The sequence below is a fragment of the Abramis brama genome (genome assembly GCF_963993115.1).
Source record: "Abramis brama genome assembly, chromosome: 16".
NCBI lineage: Eukaryota > Metazoa > Chordata > Actinopteri > Cypriniformes > Leuciscidae > Abramis > Abramis brama.
In genome coordinates this window covers 36211417-36230762 of record NC_139978.1, presented here as the reverse complement: position 1 = coordinate 36230762, position 19346 = coordinate 36211417, and the positions used below count along the sequence as shown (strand labels likewise).

At 36.3% G+C, this 19346-nt stretch overlaps 1 protein-coding gene across 1 annotated transcript in view; it reads left to right on the top strand.

The window, feature by feature from the left end:
• The first annotated feature begins 1614 nt into the window (after positions 1–1614).
• The window catches only part of efna5b (ephrin-A5b), a 121734-nt gene continuing 104002 nt past the window's right edge, over positions 1615–19346 (top strand). The window contains exon 1 of the mRNA XM_084086714.1: positions 1615–2329. Coding sequence (XP_083942840.1) covers positions 2205–2329 — 125 coding nt within the window. The 5' untranslated portion in view covers positions 1615–2204. The remainder of the gene's footprint in view (positions 2330–19346) is intronic.

Sequence of the window (19346 nt, the reverse complement as noted above, 5' to 3'; positions counted from 1 at the left end):
ATCTGCCAGTTGGTCTTTCATGGAGACTGTCCTCAAGTGTTTGCAATTTGAATATAATAATGCATTTAAAAGTTGAACGGACGTCGCTCAAATGCCTCTGGGCGCAATTGGATAGACCTAAAACCAATCAGAGCGATCGTCATCGCGTAAAGCCCGCCTCAACGTTTCTGATTGGTGCCGCGATTTCGACGGATTAGAAATGGGCTTGAATGAGCTCTTTGCCAGACTTGCAGAGCAAATCTAAATTTGCCGGAAGTTGTCTGGGTTTTCCCAGGCTAAACAAGTAGGCTAATTGAGAAAAAAGTCACAATTATATTTTTTATTCCATGACGGAAACGATTACATTCAAACACACACACACACACACACACACACACACTACTCCCTCTTTCTTTCTTTCTTTCTTTCTTTCTTTCTTTCTTTCTTTCTTTCTTTCTTTCTTTCTTTCTTTCTTTCTTTCTTCCCTCCCATGATAGATTCCTCAGCAATAGCTTTCTGCACCTCCATTTGGAATAACAATCAATCACGATAAATTTGTCTCCGGGATGAGGTTCAAACTTGTCTGTCTATGCCGTCAATAGAAAATTATATGGCATAAAGAGTAATCAAAATGCCTATTGTGATGCCAAGGCCCGGGCGAAAGGCGAGTGCAAGGAATATCATCTTTCGCTTTGAAATGCGATGGAGGCCACATGCTGTTTGTCGAGGAGAGATTGCTGTGTTGCGATGACCTCATCACCCCCCCACCCCAGCCCCCGCTGCTCGATGTGACCGGAATAAAGGAACAACTGGCCCCGGAGCCGGAGGAGTGTGTAATTTGGACCGGCGCCCCGTCTCTGCATCCGAAAGCACTTGTTCCACACACACAGTCTGGAGAGCAGAGCTGCTTCTGAAGGTCATCGGACTCTTTAAAGCAACAGGTTGAAAGGCTCTACGTTACACACGTTTCGCTGAACTCAAGGTTCTTCAGTCAGTTCCTGAAGTCCCAGAATGCATCTAATATTTAGTATATGCACTTTTCTGATGACATGGAGGTCAAGGATTGGTTGACATTTACATAATTCTTATAATTGAGTAAATATTTTGTCAGTGTGTGTTCCACTGATGGAGAGCCCCCCCCACACACCCCACACACTCTCTCTTTCTCTCTCTCTCTCTCTCTCTCTCTCTCTCTCTCTCTCTCTCTCTCTCTCTCTCTCTCTCTCTCACACACACACACACACACACACACACACTCTCTCTCTCTCTCTCTCTCTCTCTCTCTCTCTCACACACACACACACACACACACACACACTCTCTCTCTCTCTCTCTCTCTCTCTCTCTCACACACTCTATCTATCTATCTATCTATCTATCTATCTATCTATCTATCTATCTATCTATCTATCTATCTATCTATCTATCTATCTATCTATCTATCTATCTATCTGCTCTATATTTATCATATTATATCCCCACTCTACCTGTGTATATTGTGTGTATCTATCGGTTATATTTGTGAAGTGTGTGAAGTAAAGGGTTAGAGGAGGGGTCTATGTTAGTGTCAGTGTTGTTCCGCCCAATCCGAGTTTTGGACCAATGGGCTTTTCCTGCGTCCTGCTGTAACCGAACACACTCTCGCAGTGAGAAGCGCAGGGTTCACATCATCCTCACACCGAAACCGCGTGAAACAACCGATGACCCGCGCGCTCCTTCTTCTTCTTCATCTTCATCTTCTTCTTCATCTCTTGCATTAGAATGACGGAGTGTGACGCGCGCGCGTCCGGATCGCGTGTGTGTTTCTCGAGCTCTGCGTGTTTCCGAAGGGACTTCAGTTCAACATCTCACTGAGATCAGTGTGAGATCTCGCTTCTGCTTCTGTTTCCACCGGCAACTTCTGTGAACGAACACACTGACTCTCTCCTGGACTAACATTGCGCTCCCGACTTGTGGATGAGGAGCTTGTTTCTCTCCGGCGCGTTGATATGTGTGTGTTTTCTGCGTTAGAATGAACCCTTAAACACTGACTGTGTGATTTTTTTTGTCTCTCCGGCGGCGCAGTCCACAATTATTGACCGTAGTGCGGACATTCACACACACTTGACAGAAGATCGTGGACATCTCAACACTTGCCCTGACATCAGCTGTGTCGAGCCACAGATGTGAATGAAAGAAAGTCATCTTAAGAAAGAGGAATATACGTGTCCAAGTGAGCTGTAGTGATGCTGCAAGTGGAAATGATCATATTCGTGGGTGTGATTCTGTGGATGTGTGTATTTAGTCAAGAGCCCAGCTCAAAGGTGATGGCTGATCGATATGCTGTCTACTGGAACCGAACCAACCCTAGGTGAGTGGATCTGTGTGTTTATATTCACCGCTGTTTTTGCAGGAACTTTGTATAGCCTACGTGACACTTTCACTTTGCATTACATTTCTAGAGAAATGCATAACCGGAATGCATGTCGAAAGAGTTAAAAAATAATCGAAATAGGCTAAGTATTAAGATAACGCAATAAGATAACAGGCTGCTGTGTTAAAAAAAGGCGATATGATAATGATTATCAATGTCGCTACAGTTCGCGCGCATCGGCAGTGTTTCTGTCGATTATTCGCGATTTATTATAAACTATGAATCACAGAACAATATAATAATATCTAGTTTTGTTTATTTATATGAATGCATATTTTGTATCATATAATCAAAAGTAAGGTAAACTCAGAAAAAAAACCCCTCAATTGCATCATAAGATAAAAAAAACAAAAAAACAAATTGAGCGGCAAAATTTCTCGCGAAATATTTTGGCTCGATCGAGTTTAAATTCTAAAGTTTACTTGTTTGGTTCCATACTGTAATCTATTCTCATTCAGGTGGTTATTTTACCATCGGTATGATGAATTTCATAATTTCTTCCCCCAGTACAATTGTTATGATAGGTTACATGAAAATTATAATAATAATAAAAAAACTAGTTAATTGGTTGATTTTTCCTGTAGACGAACATTTGTAGGCTAAATGAATTCATGTTGCTTTTAAGCGTCAAATCACTTACAGTGAAACTTTGAAATAAAACTTAAATTTAATATATGAATTATGCTGTTCATTATCATCACATTTTTTAAACAATACATTAATTAATTAATTAATTAATTAATTAAAAACCAGGTGTAAACCGTGTATTTGTGTAGCCTACATTAAAAGGGCCGCACGGTGAAGGGCCACCAGACGGGATCTGTAAATGACACTGCAATTCTCAGCTCAAAAAGAGTTCAAATTGCTTATAATATTAAGATGAGGTGAATGCATTTAATTTACACAATAATATATATGTTTTTAGACCAAACAAAAGTAATAATGCATTTTATTTGTGCATATTTAAGTGTTTCATAGGTCAGAATAATTAAAAACATTCCGTTTTTTCTTATTTAAAAGCTGGTAAATAATTTTAAAGAGAAATAATAACTTTAAATATTAATAAATAGTTTAAAGTTTAATCTAACTTTAGTCATTAAATTACCATTGATGTGTAGTTTATTTATTTGATCTCAACCTGTATGCTATTTAACATGTTTAAAATTGATGGTATATTCACATTAACACTTTTCACAAAAGTAATGAAGTCTTTTGTTTTTCATTGCAACAGTACAGCTAAAAGAACAAGTTGCATATCATATTTAAAACTAGTTTGAATGTGTCAGACAGTTTTGAAACCTGCCGCCAGTCTGAATATTTCTTTGCTGATTAGATGTTTTGTGGTCAGAATTTCTCCCCTGCTTTGAGAGCACAGTTTATTTATGTGACACTTTGTTTAAACAGAAAAATGCAAAGTCAGATTTCATTTTATATGTGACGCTGAAAAGCCACATCATTTGGACACATGGATTTCAAGCCAGGTGATTATTCTGTTGAAAAAATAAGTTTCATTGCAGATTTCCATAGAGAGAGAGAGAGAGAGAGAGAGAGAGAGAGAGAAAGAAATATCTATATTTTTTCTTCTTCTTCTTCTTCACATTTTTGGGGCGTAACCTCAGTTCACAGAAGCACAGATGGTTTACAGTGATTCACGTTGAGTTTGGGCCTGTAAGAATCCAGTGGTTTCCTGAGTCTGTGTTTTATTGTCTTGTTTTTAAGCAGATAGAAGGGATGTTGTGTGTCAGATTTACAGTAATCTTGTTTTTTTCACTCATGCACCCTCATGAACGATAGCAAAAGAAGTGTGCGTGTGCAGGACTTGATATGAACACACGGACTGTGAGGAATTCATTTTGCATGATGTATTTGCATGCTTCACGTATAGTCAGAAACACATTTTTAGCAGTGCATCTGCTCTCTCTGTATGCATCGCATTAGCTCTGACCGAATATTAGAAGGCCACATAAATTGACTCACAAAGGCACCAGTGAAGCACGTCGTCTGTTGGCTGTCCGCACTTCATTGGCTCGCACCTCCCTTATGAGTATGAATGGTTAATTGGTTAATTACTCACTGCACCTTTGGCACACTAAATGACCATAATGAGTTTGCTGTAGCGTTCCCCATGCTAAGAGCTCCCGCTAGCCGGATTCTCCTCAGACTTCCTTCCCCTTTAACTGCAACTCTCTTCATTTCTCAGTGCCATGCTGAGCAGAGAAAATGAATGAATACAATTATATATTTCAGGAGGTTGATTCCTCTACTGGAGACCCAGGGCTCAGGGGTCACGCGGCCTCTGAACGGAAACCCAGCATACATTCAGATGTAACACGATAGTTGGGTTGCTCGTGAAAATGTTCCATGATGAACCAGTCAGAAATGTGTTCCCACTCGACTCAAACCTTCAGGACCGTCCAGTGTTTACAGGACAACTGTGTTTCCCGTAAAAGTCCCTTAGATACCGGTTACTATTTCTGTGTATAAGCATTTTAATAAGCAATAATTTTTTTTATATATAAATATAAATTATTATTATTATCGTATGATATTTCCCGTAAAATTCCCCAAAACCCGGGTTACAATTTGTGTGGAATATGTAAACATATAATTTATATTTATATATATATATATATATATATATATATATATATATATATTTATATTTATATATATATATATATATATATATATATATATATATATATATATAAAAATTAAAAACTTTGTAAAACTCCCCAAAACACGGGTTACAATTTGTGTGTGGATATATATGTATATATATACACACTCACAATTTTTTTTATTGCTTACTAAAATCATTTTATTATATAACATTTACTGTAAAAACTCCCAATTTGTGTGTGGTGTGTATATATATATATGAACATAATATACACATATATACATATATATATATACACACAAATTGGGAGTTTTTACAGTAAATGTCAAATCAAATCAAATCAAGTATATTTGTATAGCGCTTTTCACAATACAGATTGTATCAAAGCAGCTTCACAGTATTTAATTAAAATAAAATAATACAAGGTTTGTTTCTAGTGGAATTTATTGATTGATAGAATAAAATTAAATATCCCCAAAATATCCCCAACTTATTAAATGTTATATAATAAAATGATTTTAGTAAGCAATAAAAAATTGTGTGTATATATATATATATATATATATATATATATATATATATATATATATATATATATATAATATATAAATTATATGTTTACGTATTCCATACACAAATTGTAACCCATGTTTTGGGGAGTTTTACAAAGTTTTTAATTTATATATATATATATATATATATATATATATATGACATATATATGATTTTTTATTTAAATATTTTATCCTATTATTTATTAAAATTATATATTTTCAAAAACAAAACAAAAAAAGATTTAGCATATTTCTACTGCAGTGTAGCCCAGAATAAGTTTTGTAAAGTTTCGTAATCCCCACCACATTTTTTTTTTACCTCCGCAAACTTTGCACTCTTCTCCGCATGAAACCGCTTTTATGCACTTGCATGTATTTTAGGAGCTCCTCACTTCTCTTCTGTGGGAGATTTAAGAAGGAAAGGAACACATCATGCATCTCAGCTGAGAAATGTAAAACACGGCCCGTTCCTCATGCGTGTGGTTTCTTCAGTCGTTCACGACCGCTGCTCCTAACATACAAAACAGAGCTTCTTATTCTCCAGTCCTGAGCAGATCCTGCTGCAGTTCACACTGACTTGACTAGTTTTGACACTGTGTGTTTTCCTCTTTGAGACTTGTTAAACCTCTCCGGTTGTATGTAAAATGTGCTGTGCCTTTCTGCTGTCCAAATCCATTCTCAGAGGGGAACGAAGATGGTTTGTGTATTGGAGAGTTCAGCCAGTGCATGAGAAACCTGATCTGGAGAATTATTATTATTATTATGATGATTTTAAAGAACAGAAACGACATAAAGGACCACGTTTAGACGAGGATGACAGTGGATTAATGTTAGGCAGATAAAAAAACATCACAGTTACCCTGCGACAGCTCATTAGGTGCTTAAAAAGCCAGCGGGACGTCATGCAATGTCACAATGTTTTTATTTAATAAAGACAAAAGCGAGTTGAGCCAGGGATTTGCTGTCTGTTGACTTTGGATATACAGTGAGTGGCTGTATAAAACATCTCAGCATCACATGCTCTTCTAAGATAAGGCTTTGTGAACGCCGATGCCGGTGTCGTGGTCGGGATTGTTGCTCCGTCTGCCAGTCGATCCGGCTCTGGATTAGACGTACACGAGTGAACGCTGGAGAGATGCAGACGCTGCTACGTTTGCAGGGTTCATTCAGGAACGGTCCCGGCGCTGGACATCAGATTGATTCTTATGCATAATTAGATGCATTGGCAACACTTTACAATAAGGTTCATTAGTTAGCATGAACTAATAATGAACCGCAGCATTTATTAATCTTTGCTAATGTTAATTTCAACATTTATAAAACATTTTAATACTTTATTAAAATCTTGTTAACATTAATGCACTGTGAACTAACACGAACAAACAATGATCAGTTGTATTTTCATTAACAAAGATGAACAAATACAGTAACAAATGTGTTGCTCATTGTTAGTTCTAAACTAATGTAAAGTGTTTCTGATGTATTTAATTCAGTGCATCTCTTAATCTAAAACCGCATGGTTTATTTTTAATATGTGACATGCACATGTTTTGTGCATTATAATCTCAGCATGCACGACGAGACAGATGTTTGTGAGCTCCTGAACAAGAGTGTTTGCTTCATTTATTCATAAAGGATATTTAACATGAATTAATATTGTAAGGTCGAGAGCAAATAATGCTGCAGTGTTTCTCCTGTTATTAGTGTAAATGAAGCATGACTCGTGTGGCTGGTGTTTCGGTCATGCCTGCTTCACCCGTGCCGTTCCACATTCACACCTCAGTTTGAGGAGAATAACTCAGTCTGCAGCTGCGGGACGGTTCTCCAGAAACTCAACCGGTTTAGAGACTCGCCGGGCAGGTAACTAACTTACCACAACATTTCAGAACTGCAAAAAACATTTTGCATTGCGCAAATAGTCAGAGAGTGTGCAGAATCCCTCAGGAGTTTTCAGCGCTCTGCATTTTATTATTTCAATAACACTTTACAATAAGGTACCGTAGTTAACTACTGTAGTTCACATGAACTAAGAATGAACAATACTTCTACAGCATTTATTAATCTTAGATAATATTAATTTCAACATTTACTAAAATCAAAGGTTGTGTTTGTTAGCATTAGTTAATGCACTGTGAACAAACAATGAACTGTATTTTTATTAACTAATATTAACAAAGATTAATAAATACTGTAGCAATGCATTGCTTATTGTTAGTTAATTTTAGTTCATACATTAACTAATGAACCTTATTGTAAAGTGTTACCATTATTTCTAATGTGCATTGGTGTTTACTCCACCGAGAGGACAAACAAACAAACAAACAAACGAACGAACGGAAAGTGGGCCGCTGTAAATATTGAGCGGCCGGTTCCTCTCTCTCTCAGTTCTGAAAGGCCTCGATCGCTCTGAAAGGCCACTATTGTTTCCTCTCGCTGTCGCCTCTCCACAACCCGGCTGAAAGTATGCATGTATTTAGAGAAAAGGAGAGCAGGAGAGGATAAAGGGGGTGAATGGAGAGGGGTTCATGGTCCTGCTTGTAATACTCTCGGCGTTCACAGCGAACACAGAAGCGACGGGCTTTTCCCTCAGCAGATCTTTCTCACACGCCAAGCGCTGTTTCACAGACGCATGTGTCTGGCCGATTCGACCGGGTTTCTCCAACAATAGGTGACATTTGTTCTGTGACGAGGCCTAAGCCGACAGGATTAACCCCAGAACTGAGCTTTGTCCGTCTCCTGGGGGTGGAGGGGGTTCGGGATGTTTGAGGGGTGTTTTGTTGCACCGAGATACAGTATCAGCTCTTGACGTGGCTGTGAAGACCTGCACAAAACATGAAGAACATGATTTTCCTTTCGTTTCCCAAAACACTCAGATTCCCATGCGAGTGGATCAGATACACTGGACTGAAGAGATGTTTCTGAAGATCTGAACGCTTCTGCTTAAATGCATCAGATTCAGTTGGTTCTGCCCATATTTGAATTCTTCACAAAAATGTAAATTTTTGTTAAAAAAATAATAAAAAAGTTTTTGTATTTAAATAAAAAATATAAATATTAAATAAACTAAAAAAAAAATAAATAAATAAAAAAAAATAAATATATATATATAAAAACACACACATATATAAACAAAATATAATAATAATATAGGCCTATATAAACTTATTTTAATTTATTTTAAATTTTATAAATTAAAATAAGTTATATATATATATATATATATATATTATATAAACAAAAAATCAATTAAGAAAATTAATGATAATATAGGTATATATATGTATATATATATATATATATATATATATATATATATATATATAATTTTAACTTATTTTTTGTTTATTTAATATTATTTAATATTTTATTTATTTCATTAGATACACTCTATTGAATTTGTTACTCAAGATCTAAAGACTGCTTAAATGCTCAAAATAAAAATTCTTTACAAAAATGTAATTTAATAATTCTCTTAAATTTCATTTAATTTCATTCAATATTATATTTGATTTGATTTTCTATTTACCTTAAAATTATTGTTGTCATTTTAAATAATGAATGAATTGGATTGTGCATCACACAATTCTCCTTCCATAATTACATTTGTGTAATTGTATTGGGTTTATAAAGCGGCTTGCTTTGTCTTAATGTGCGGTCAAGTATGTTTGACAACTGAAAAGTGATGTTGTCTTAGTTTCTGAGAGCCAGAAGTAGATCCTCCAGGATCACCTGGAAATGTTGTGTGCGACCGGGTCTGACAGAGGTTTGTTTGTTTAGTGTCTCTGGGAGTAAAGCGACTCGAGGTCTCCTCATTCATGAGCTAATGGCGTGGAGTCACTAAAGGGCTTAAAAAGCCATCGGCTCATTGTCTACTGACACAAAACCCTTTCCTCTTTAATCCCCCTTCCTCTCCTCCATAGAAACCTTCCTGCTCACATTCGGCATTCATATTAATCAGTGTTAAAGGCCTAATGAGATAAATAAGACTTAAGAGGAACCCTGGAGTGTCTTTGGAAGTCTGCAGAAACTGTTAAGTTATAAATTTGCCCTGGACTGTTTCCTTCAGAGCCTGAGAATGTTTAATTGACCTTTTCTAATGTTCCTTGGAGGTTTTTTTTGCGCTGAAATGCGCAAACCGAGGATTTTTGAAGATGATGCCTTTACTATAGTATTGTTGAAGAAATTGTTGAGTAATAACTACTTTTAATGAATCTGTTTGAGATCGAATTAATGCGAGATGTTTTGCTATAAATTATGATCATGGCATCTGAGGAATATTTCTCATTTTTCTCTGTTATTTTGCTTTATTTCCAGATTCAATCATAGACTCGTTCTTACACATTAGAGCTCGTTCGCACATGCGCACTCTTCAAAAATGACGCTTTAAATCTCTTCACAAACTAAAAAGACGTAAATGACATTTGTATGTATTCTAAATGAAAGACACAGGTTGCACTGAATGTCAGATCAGGATTTATTGAGTCCACATGTCATGCAAACATGAAACTGCTTCTAACCACAGGTCGAGATCTGTCGTTCAAACACACAACTCTGCGATGCTGTTTGCGAATGTTCGTTAGAACGATGGTTTCGGGAAACACAGACTCGTTGAACTGCTGATAACAACAGAACTCGTGACCACAGTTGGCTAACGATGTTTTTGGGAAACACACACCAGGATATTTAGCATCTGTTTCTAAATCTGTGTTTGTTTGGCTGCTGATCTCTCTGCTTCCCCAAACCTTGATCTGATTCCCCCCTCGATGCTCAATGGTCCGGTCCGCACGGAAGAGGCCATCTGGGTCTCTCTCTCTCTCTCTCTCTCTCTGTCTCTCTCTCTCTGTCTCTCTCTCTCTCTCTCTCTCTCTCTCTGGACTAATCGGGGATTACTGGCCCTTTAGATTTGCTGTAATAGGCTCAGGGCTTTAGGGGGCTGTCGGGGTGTCTCTGCACCCCAGTGTTTGATTTCGGCCAATGTTGTGGCTACTACGGTTAGTTAATGCCGGATCACAGAGATCCAGATTAGGACCCCAACATTAGGTAGTTTTAAGAAATCTTTTTAATATAGTGTTTGTGTCTTAATTGGAGACACTGGGTGTGTATTGTACTCGACCTGTTGTTGCATTTTGGTTTTCTCCTTTAATTTTCTTTTACGGATGTACTTTTGTACTGTACTTGTAGCGCTTTGGGTATAAGAAAAGCGCATTATAGATACAATTTATTATTATTATTATTATTATTATTATTATTCATTGACTGTGAAGACAGAGGTGTAAACTACAAGTTCACAGGTCATGGCTATTGATGTATAAATATGAAATATATAAATATCTGGAGTCCGGGGATATTTGCATTACACAGAAAGCATTTTAAGATTTGATTACAGTTTGTGAGATTAAAAGCGTGTGTGTCTGCATTAGCCGTCAGTAATCTTACAGTAATTAATTTACTGATGTTAGAAACAATAAATGTGTAGATATAATGAATTGTTATGAAACAAAATATTCAAGCAGAAATTATTTAGCCATAGAAGTCTGCACTACTAAAATTAAAATGGGTAAGATGCAAATATTTGAATGTTATTTAATAATAATAATAATAATAATCAATTTTTTTTTAATAAAAAGTGTGTCTTGCTCATTGACTTTAAATACTTTTGGCAAGTTTAAACTAGAATTATTTTGCTAAATGATATTATAATTTTATGTTTATATATATATATATATATATATATATATATATATATGTGTGTGTGTATATAAATACTATTATATTATTATATAATTTCATGTTTATATATATATACTGTAAAATTATATCTATAAACATAAAATTATATATAATAGTTATTTCTTGCATTTAAATATTGTGCACTCAATGAAAATGTTTAATTAACAAATACTGTAGTTTTATTGTTATTCATAATTATTTGTGAGTGCATTTGACCAAATATATTCATCAAATCAGTACTCTTGTGGTTTCCACATTCATCATGTTTTAATAGTTGTGTTTTGACATGGCTTTCATTCCTTTTTCCCCTCTTTGTGTGTGTGTGAGAAACCTTCCGTCTCGACCTGCAGAAGGACTGTGATGTGTTTTGGGGGGCGACGATCAGCCAATGGAAACGCAGCGTTTCCTGGCGTTTGATTGGTGCAGACGGTGAAGCTGAGTGTGATGGCGGCGAGTGTATAAAATATTAAGAGCTGTTTGTGATCTCACAGGCAAACCTTCGCACGCGATCCTGAAGAAACGAGGTCAAGGCTATACCGTGTTGACACGGCAAAGGTGACCGAGACATCTGAGGGTTCAAGTGTAACTTCTGTGGCTGTTCGCACTGTTTTCAAATATCTAAACATTCTTAAATCAAGATGCATTTACTGGAGAAGCAAAGTCTAATGAAAAATCTATCAAAATTAAGTTTAAGTTTGTGCTTAAAACAAGAAAAAATGACGTTTGAATTAAGTTTATTTGTTTTAAGCACAAACTCAATTTTTCAGTAAACAAGACTTAATATATTTTATATGTGAAGAATTAATATGTAATTTTGCTTGTTCTCCAGTAAATGTATCTTGATTTAAGAATGTTTATATTTTTGTGCTGGAAAACGAGGCAGAAACACTGAGGAAGAACTTTTTTTTTTATTTTATAAAAATGTCTCATTATATGCGAGCTGATTGTTAATTTTGCACACTGAATATTCAGATAAAAAATACTTTTTTGGTCTGTAGACTTTCCCCCCTAAATGTTTTCCCCTTTCCTATCAGCACAGAAATCCTCTCTCTCTCTCTCTCTCTCTCTCTCTCTCTCTCTCTCTCTCTGTCTAAGAGAAGCATCAGAGTTCCTCAACGACCCGGCGCTCGATAATACGACGTTCCCTCCAGCTAAAAACGTCAGGAACGTTCCTCACACCAGTCCTGCGTCTGTCGCCGTATCGTTGGAGAGAGCTACATGGCACGAAGGTGCTTGAATTATTCACGCTCATAATCGGCCTTTATGTCATATCGCCCGGGCTGGGGCCTGTGTTATTCTAGTGCATAATTGATGCTGCTCAGAAGTGGAAAAGTTAGAATAGCAGAAGTAATGTGAAGGGAAAGTGCAGGCGATTGCGTGCAGGGGTCAGACTCAATCTCGGGACGGGGACGGGGGGGTCCGACTGAATCAGGCGTAACCAGCGCTGACATTGAGCTGAGCTGGAATATCCACTCTCTGAAGACTTGCAGCCTGCCGATGACTGGAGAGGAGAAGAAAAAAAAAAAGGCTGGCATCAATTGTGGCTTTGCTTTTTTGTTTCAAAGCATTCTTTAGACGGTCTGGTGCAAAAGTAATTGGAAAAATAATTTTTTTCTTTTTTTTTTTGTCTGCCATATTTGGTCAGAACTGATCTCAGCGGTAATCAGGATCAGATCTACATGCTAAATGAATTATATTGACGGTCCAGCGTTGAGGTGTTTATAGAGCTGCGCATTATGCGGCGTTGGCAGGAACTTGTCAGGCTTTTTATTTTATTTTCCTGATTTTACACTAGCCAGTTTGGGATATGTCTTCTGCTCACCCAGGCTGCATTTATTCGACTAAAAATACAGTAAAAGTTGTTAGAATGTAAAACATCTGTTTTCTATGTTATATAGTAAAGTGTAATTTATATCCTGTGATCAAAGCTGAATTTTCAGCATCATTACTCCAGTCTTCAGTGTCACATGATCCTTCAGAAATCATTCTAATATGATGATTAAATGATTATAAACATTTATGATTATTTTTAGTTGAAAATGTTGATACTTTTTTTTCTCAGGATTTTTTGATGGACAGAAAGTTTATTTGAAATATAGTCTTTTGTAACATGTCTTTACTGTGACTTTTGATCAATTTATTTATTATTTATTTATTTATTCCACAAAAAATATAAACTGTTTTCAACACTGATAATAATGATAAATGTTTCTTGAGCATCAAATCATCATATTAGAGTGATTTCTGAAGGATCATGTGACACTGAAGACTGGAGTAATGATGCTGAAAATTCAGCTTTGATCACAGGAATAAATTACACTTTACTATATATTCACTTAGAAAACAGCTGATTTAAAGTGTAAAAAATATTTAACTATTTTTACTTTATAAATGCAGCATTGGTGAGCAAAAGAGACTTAATTATTCCAAACTTCTTCCTGACCAGCAGTGTAATTCCCTTCCCAATAGCCGAACGTAAATACAGTGTTGTGACGACGCAGCAAAGTTCAGTTTTTGCAAAACCACTGCAAATTTAGTGTCGCTCACATTCCAGCGATCGCGCTTCAAGTGAAAGCTTAAACCTTGTCATTAGTTAGCGGCCTCTAATTAAGTCTCATTCTTTTCTCCTCTAGTGCTTCTTTTGTGCAGCGCAGATTTACCTGGCAGAAACACGGCTCGTCTCAAATTAAATGTGCACACATGGCCTTAGGTTGAGTCTGTTTTACACCTTGCCAACCCTCAGTCGTCCAACTCCCAGCCACAGAAACCATGTCTTTTGTGTTTCTAAACAAAGAGTGCTGGGATTTAGTTACTAGCCTGTGAGCTTAAGAAGCAACCGAACACAACGGCTACAAAGACGCTTGTGGGAAATTCTTAATCTTCAGGTGAACACGACACCTGAGAAACAAATGCATGAGGGCATGTTTATGGTGACTCATGCAACGGCGAAAACACACACACACACACACACATTGCAATTCATGCATTTTAATATCAAACCGCCGTATTATTTCATTTGCTTATCCGAACTTGTTTTTGTTCACACTATTTAAATGGCTGATCAAATCATGCCAAATCCAGACTCTTCTGCCAGTAAAAGGGGAACCTTCATCCAAAATCAACCAGCAATGATAAAACATTCGTTCTGGACAGAAACATAAATATTTCCATAAAGAGATGAGGTAATACACTCGTAAAAATGTGTCTTGCTGCGTGAGCAATTAGTGGTCTAAAGAAAAGCACTCCATCCAAGCAGACTTTACAATGCTTTTATGGCATGTATGAGCAGCTACAATGCAGCCATAAAGCATCTGATAGACGCATTAGTCTCTGCGTGTCCAGGAAACATATAAAGAGAATTTATGAGCGCTTTCTCAGTGAGAGCACCTTCAGAAGACACAGGACACAACCCGTCAAATCACCAACAGAGAGTTATTTATGTCCACCACCACCAAAACAACATTACTGTTAGTCAAAATATTAAAGACGGCTTATTATTTTCTTTAACAAAGTCTTGATGTTGTTTTCAGGCTCTACTAGAACAGGTTTCATGCATTATTTCCTCATATTCTCCATTGTTGCAGCTCCTCTCTTCTCAGTCTGCCAGTAACGCTCTGTTTACTTCCTGTCTCTATGAAGCTCCTCCTTCTGAAAAGCACACTGTGCTCTGATTGGTCGGCTGGAGCAGTGTGTTGTGATTGGTCGAGCGCTTCGAGTGTGTTTGGGAAATGCCCCGCCCCTTACCATAACCACCAGTTTAACACACTACTAACTAACTCAACCAAGCCCCGCCCCTTTATTCTGCGCATTAATTATTATAATGAGGAATATTGTGACGTGTTCGTTCCCGGAAGAAACTCAAGATACAATGGAGGCGTTTCAGGAGTTCAGAAACACTGACACTGATATAGAGACCAAAGAAAGTTTACGTGTAATAAAGCATAATACGTCCGGTCCTCTTTAACCCCCAGAGGGCGGCGGTATCGCCGGCGATACCAGCTCGCTTTTTTTTTAGCAGTGTAAAAGAAACTCAAAAATACTCGGTTGACTTTGATTTTCCATTGGAGTTTCATACATCAATCGATTCTGTTAAATGTGTATTATTTTTGTGTATACTCACAATAAAAACAAAGTGTTGTGCTTTTTGCCAAATAAAGAAAAATAAACACGAAGCGAGTTCTGCCTCCTCTCTGTCAGTGTAGTCCATTCTGAAACGCGTCCGAAAATGAACCATAACTCAGTGAATACTCAGTCAAACAGGCATTCAGACATACAGGCATGAAGCTTGAATTCTCATCTTTTAAACGAAGTAATTTTTATAAAAAACAAATATTCACAGTTTATGTAATATGTATGCAAAGAGAGAGATGTCAGTCGTTCTCATCTCAGCTAATTAAGTTTTAATGTGCTCCGCCCACGGAGAGCACGCGCTATTCAAACGCAAATGTGAGCCGATCCAAACAAACCTGTAAAACGCCCATCAGCTGGATAACACACACCGCGAGTTCACTTTCAGACTTATGTACTTTACGATGCTGTGAGGAATAATACTGTCTTGATAATAATCCTGCAAAAATTTACCTCAGAAGTTCTGGAAGTATCATTTCGAGGAGCAAACGGATCCCGCTGAGGAATTAGGTCAGTTCTGTTTGCTTTGTTCTAATCGGAATGAATGAACGCAAAGATGCGTGCTGTTGTGGAGCTACTACAGCTGGCAAAAATACTGTTTTAATATGAATCGCGTTACTATGAATGAATGAACGCAAAGATGCGTGCTGTTGTGGAGTTACTACAGCTGGCAAAAATACTGTTTAAATATGAATCGCGTTACTATGAATGAATGAACGCAAAGATGCGTGCTGTTGTGGAGCTACTACAGCTGGCAAAAATACTGTTTAAATATGAATCGCGTTACTATGAATGAATGAACGCAAAGATGCGTGCTGTTGTGGAGCTACTACAGCTGGCAAAAATACTGTTTTAATATGAATCGCGTTACTATGAATGAATGAACGCAAAGATGCGTGCTGTTGTGGAGTTACTACAGCTGGCAAAAATACTGTTTTAATATGAATCGCGAATACAAAGAAAGATTACACTGGAAATATTGTTACAATTATAAATGTTGTTGTAATTGTATAACCTTAAACAAAAAAAAATTATATATATATATATATATAAGGATAGATGTAAACAAAATCTTAAAAGGTCATTATAAGCCTTATCTTTAAATAATTTTATTATGCTTTATTAGTGACACATTTGGGAAGAGAATATATTCCAAATCTGAAAATACAGTATGAGAACAATTAACTGCACAATTACTAGAAATGTTTACCTTGGATATTGTACAATTTGCAAGCAAAATTTGTGGAAAAAACAACAAACCAGTTATATATTGTCCTTGCATTCTTGTGGCTCATTCACACACCTGAATGAAAGGCTCATTACCTATGCAGCCTCATTATGCGGCCCCATTGACTCCATAGGTGTGAATCACGCCCACCCGCATATGGCCTTTCCAAACAAAAAGTGTTTTACAAGATTTAAATCAATGTATTGTGTTATGGGAATGATTAGGCAGGACGATTTTCACATAATTTTGAAGAAAAAATACTAGGCAACGACATCCATTAGTCAAAAGTCTTATTTACATATATTTAGAATGTGTTTTATGGCCTTATTTCAGAAACTTTAGTTTTTTGTTTTTAAAAAAACCATGCATAAACATTATTCTATCAAAAATACAAACATGTACATGCAAGTTGTTCACATATTATGGTAGCCCTGTTTGTGCTAAATAGAGTGAATTTACACCTTTGCCATTAATATGTTTATAAGCAACTGAAAAAAGCACAAATGTCAGGGCATGTCAGAACATCTCAAGGACCCCAAAAACCCCTCAGACTCCAGAGGGTTAAACTGTGAGTTTGTAAGATGCAATGTTGTTTCCATCAAGTTTACTGGTGGTTTTTCTATATAATGTTGTGTAAATCAGCATATCGCGTCGCACTAAATCTCCATCGCCACATTACAGGCGCGATCTTGAAGACGTGTGCTCTGAAACTCTCTGGATTTAGGAAATCAGTCCCTCAGTGAAGGTAAATGAGGGTCCTGAACATGTGGACCCCCGTATGGTTTCGTTTCCACAGATTCATGCAGCCTCAGGCGCTTATGGATTATTTCTCCTGCTCTCGCTGTGGTGTTAATTGAGTTCTCCTCTTGTTTAGGATTCACAGACACAAGACGCTGTGGAAACGATTCTACCCTGCTGATAAAACCCACTGATAATTATTTTCTTGACTTTTTGCTACTTGCATCATTCATTCGCCTCATTATAGCTTGAGCCATCATGTGATTAAAGAGATGTAACTGTCAATTATGAAAGCAATAATTGCATTCTTTAGGAGTGAGATCTCACACTGCTTGGCCGTTTCTCCTAATGAACTCTTTTAAATTATAAGTATCGGCACTTAAATTAACTTTTATCTGCTCAATGATCTGCGCGTCACATTAAAATTAATCAAAAGGTGCCTGTAATTATTTAATATAGCAAATAGTACTTTAGTCTTCTAACTTTCAAATACAAATCATATTTCATTTTTTACTTTGTAGCTTTGGAGTTATTTGAAGAAATTCACTAGAATTATTTTAGTTATTTTATTTCTTTTAGTTTTTACTTAAATGTGACCGTGGACCACAAAACCAGTCACATGGGTCAGTTTTATGAAATTGAGATTTATACATCATCTGAAAGCTGAATAAATAAGCTTCCCATTGATGTGTGGTTTGTTATGATAGACAATATTTGTCTGAGATACAACTATTGTAAATCTGGAATCTGAGGGTGCAAAAAAATCGAAACATTGAGAAAATCTCCTTTAAAGTTGTTCATTTATGTTGGCGATTGTGCTGCATTCACTCACAGAAATACATGTTTTATATATTTACGGTCGGAAATTTACTAAATATCTTCATGGAACATGATCTTTACTTAATATCCTAATGATTTTTGGCATAAAAGAAAAATCGATAATTTTAACCCATACAATGTATTGTTGGCTATTGCCACAGATATCCCCGTGCGACTCGAGACTGGTGACGTGATCCAGGGTCACAAATTAAGTTATGATTATTATATTATATATTATTTTAAAATGTTCTCTCACCTGTTGTTTTTGTGTGTTTAACTTAAAAAAAATTGTACCACAATTTAATCCAAAATAACTAAACATAATAATAACAAAAAATAAAAATAAATGAAATAATTATATATATATATATATATATATATATATATATATATATATATATATTACAGTTTGTAAAATAAAATAAAAACTCTGGCTTTATTTCAAAGCTGCTTTATTTTATTACAGGTTATATTTCTGCAATACCAACCCAGATACTGGAAAATAAAGCTGAAAAAATGTATATATAATTTTTTCTCCCAAAGAAGTATTTTTTAAATTCTGAGAATAGAAATAATTATCATCTATGCCTTTTATACATTATATTTCACATTCTAATCAATTTCTTTCATGACATTTTCCATGATTTATTACATTTCATCTTGATAACAATGATTGTATATCATATTTTATACTCTTATATAAATGTCTTTGTGGCTTCTCTTGATATTACTTCTTTTATTGAGAATTATATAAATTAGAAATGTAAGTTTATGTATCGGATTCTTCATAGTAGGTGTTTTTCTTTTAGTCTAAATAATGTTTTAGCATCGTTATTGTGTGGTTCACAACAGTAAACGCTCTACGGTGTTTGAAAGCCTTAAAATCATCTCTGTTCTTGAAGGTTTCAGTGATTTCTTCACGTGGTTTCAGTGATCTGGAAGACGTTCAGGGTTTGACGCGCGTGTTTACTGGCGCGTCTCTCAGACTTCACGGTTTGCCGGTGTCTGGTTTGGTGGAGGTAGAGGACCGATAAGTGGCCGGCGTCTGGAGATCAGAGAGCGGGGGGGTGGCGGGTGTGGGTTGAGTGAATCACGTGACTTTGGCTTTTGAGTTTCTCCCTGATGGCTTTTGGC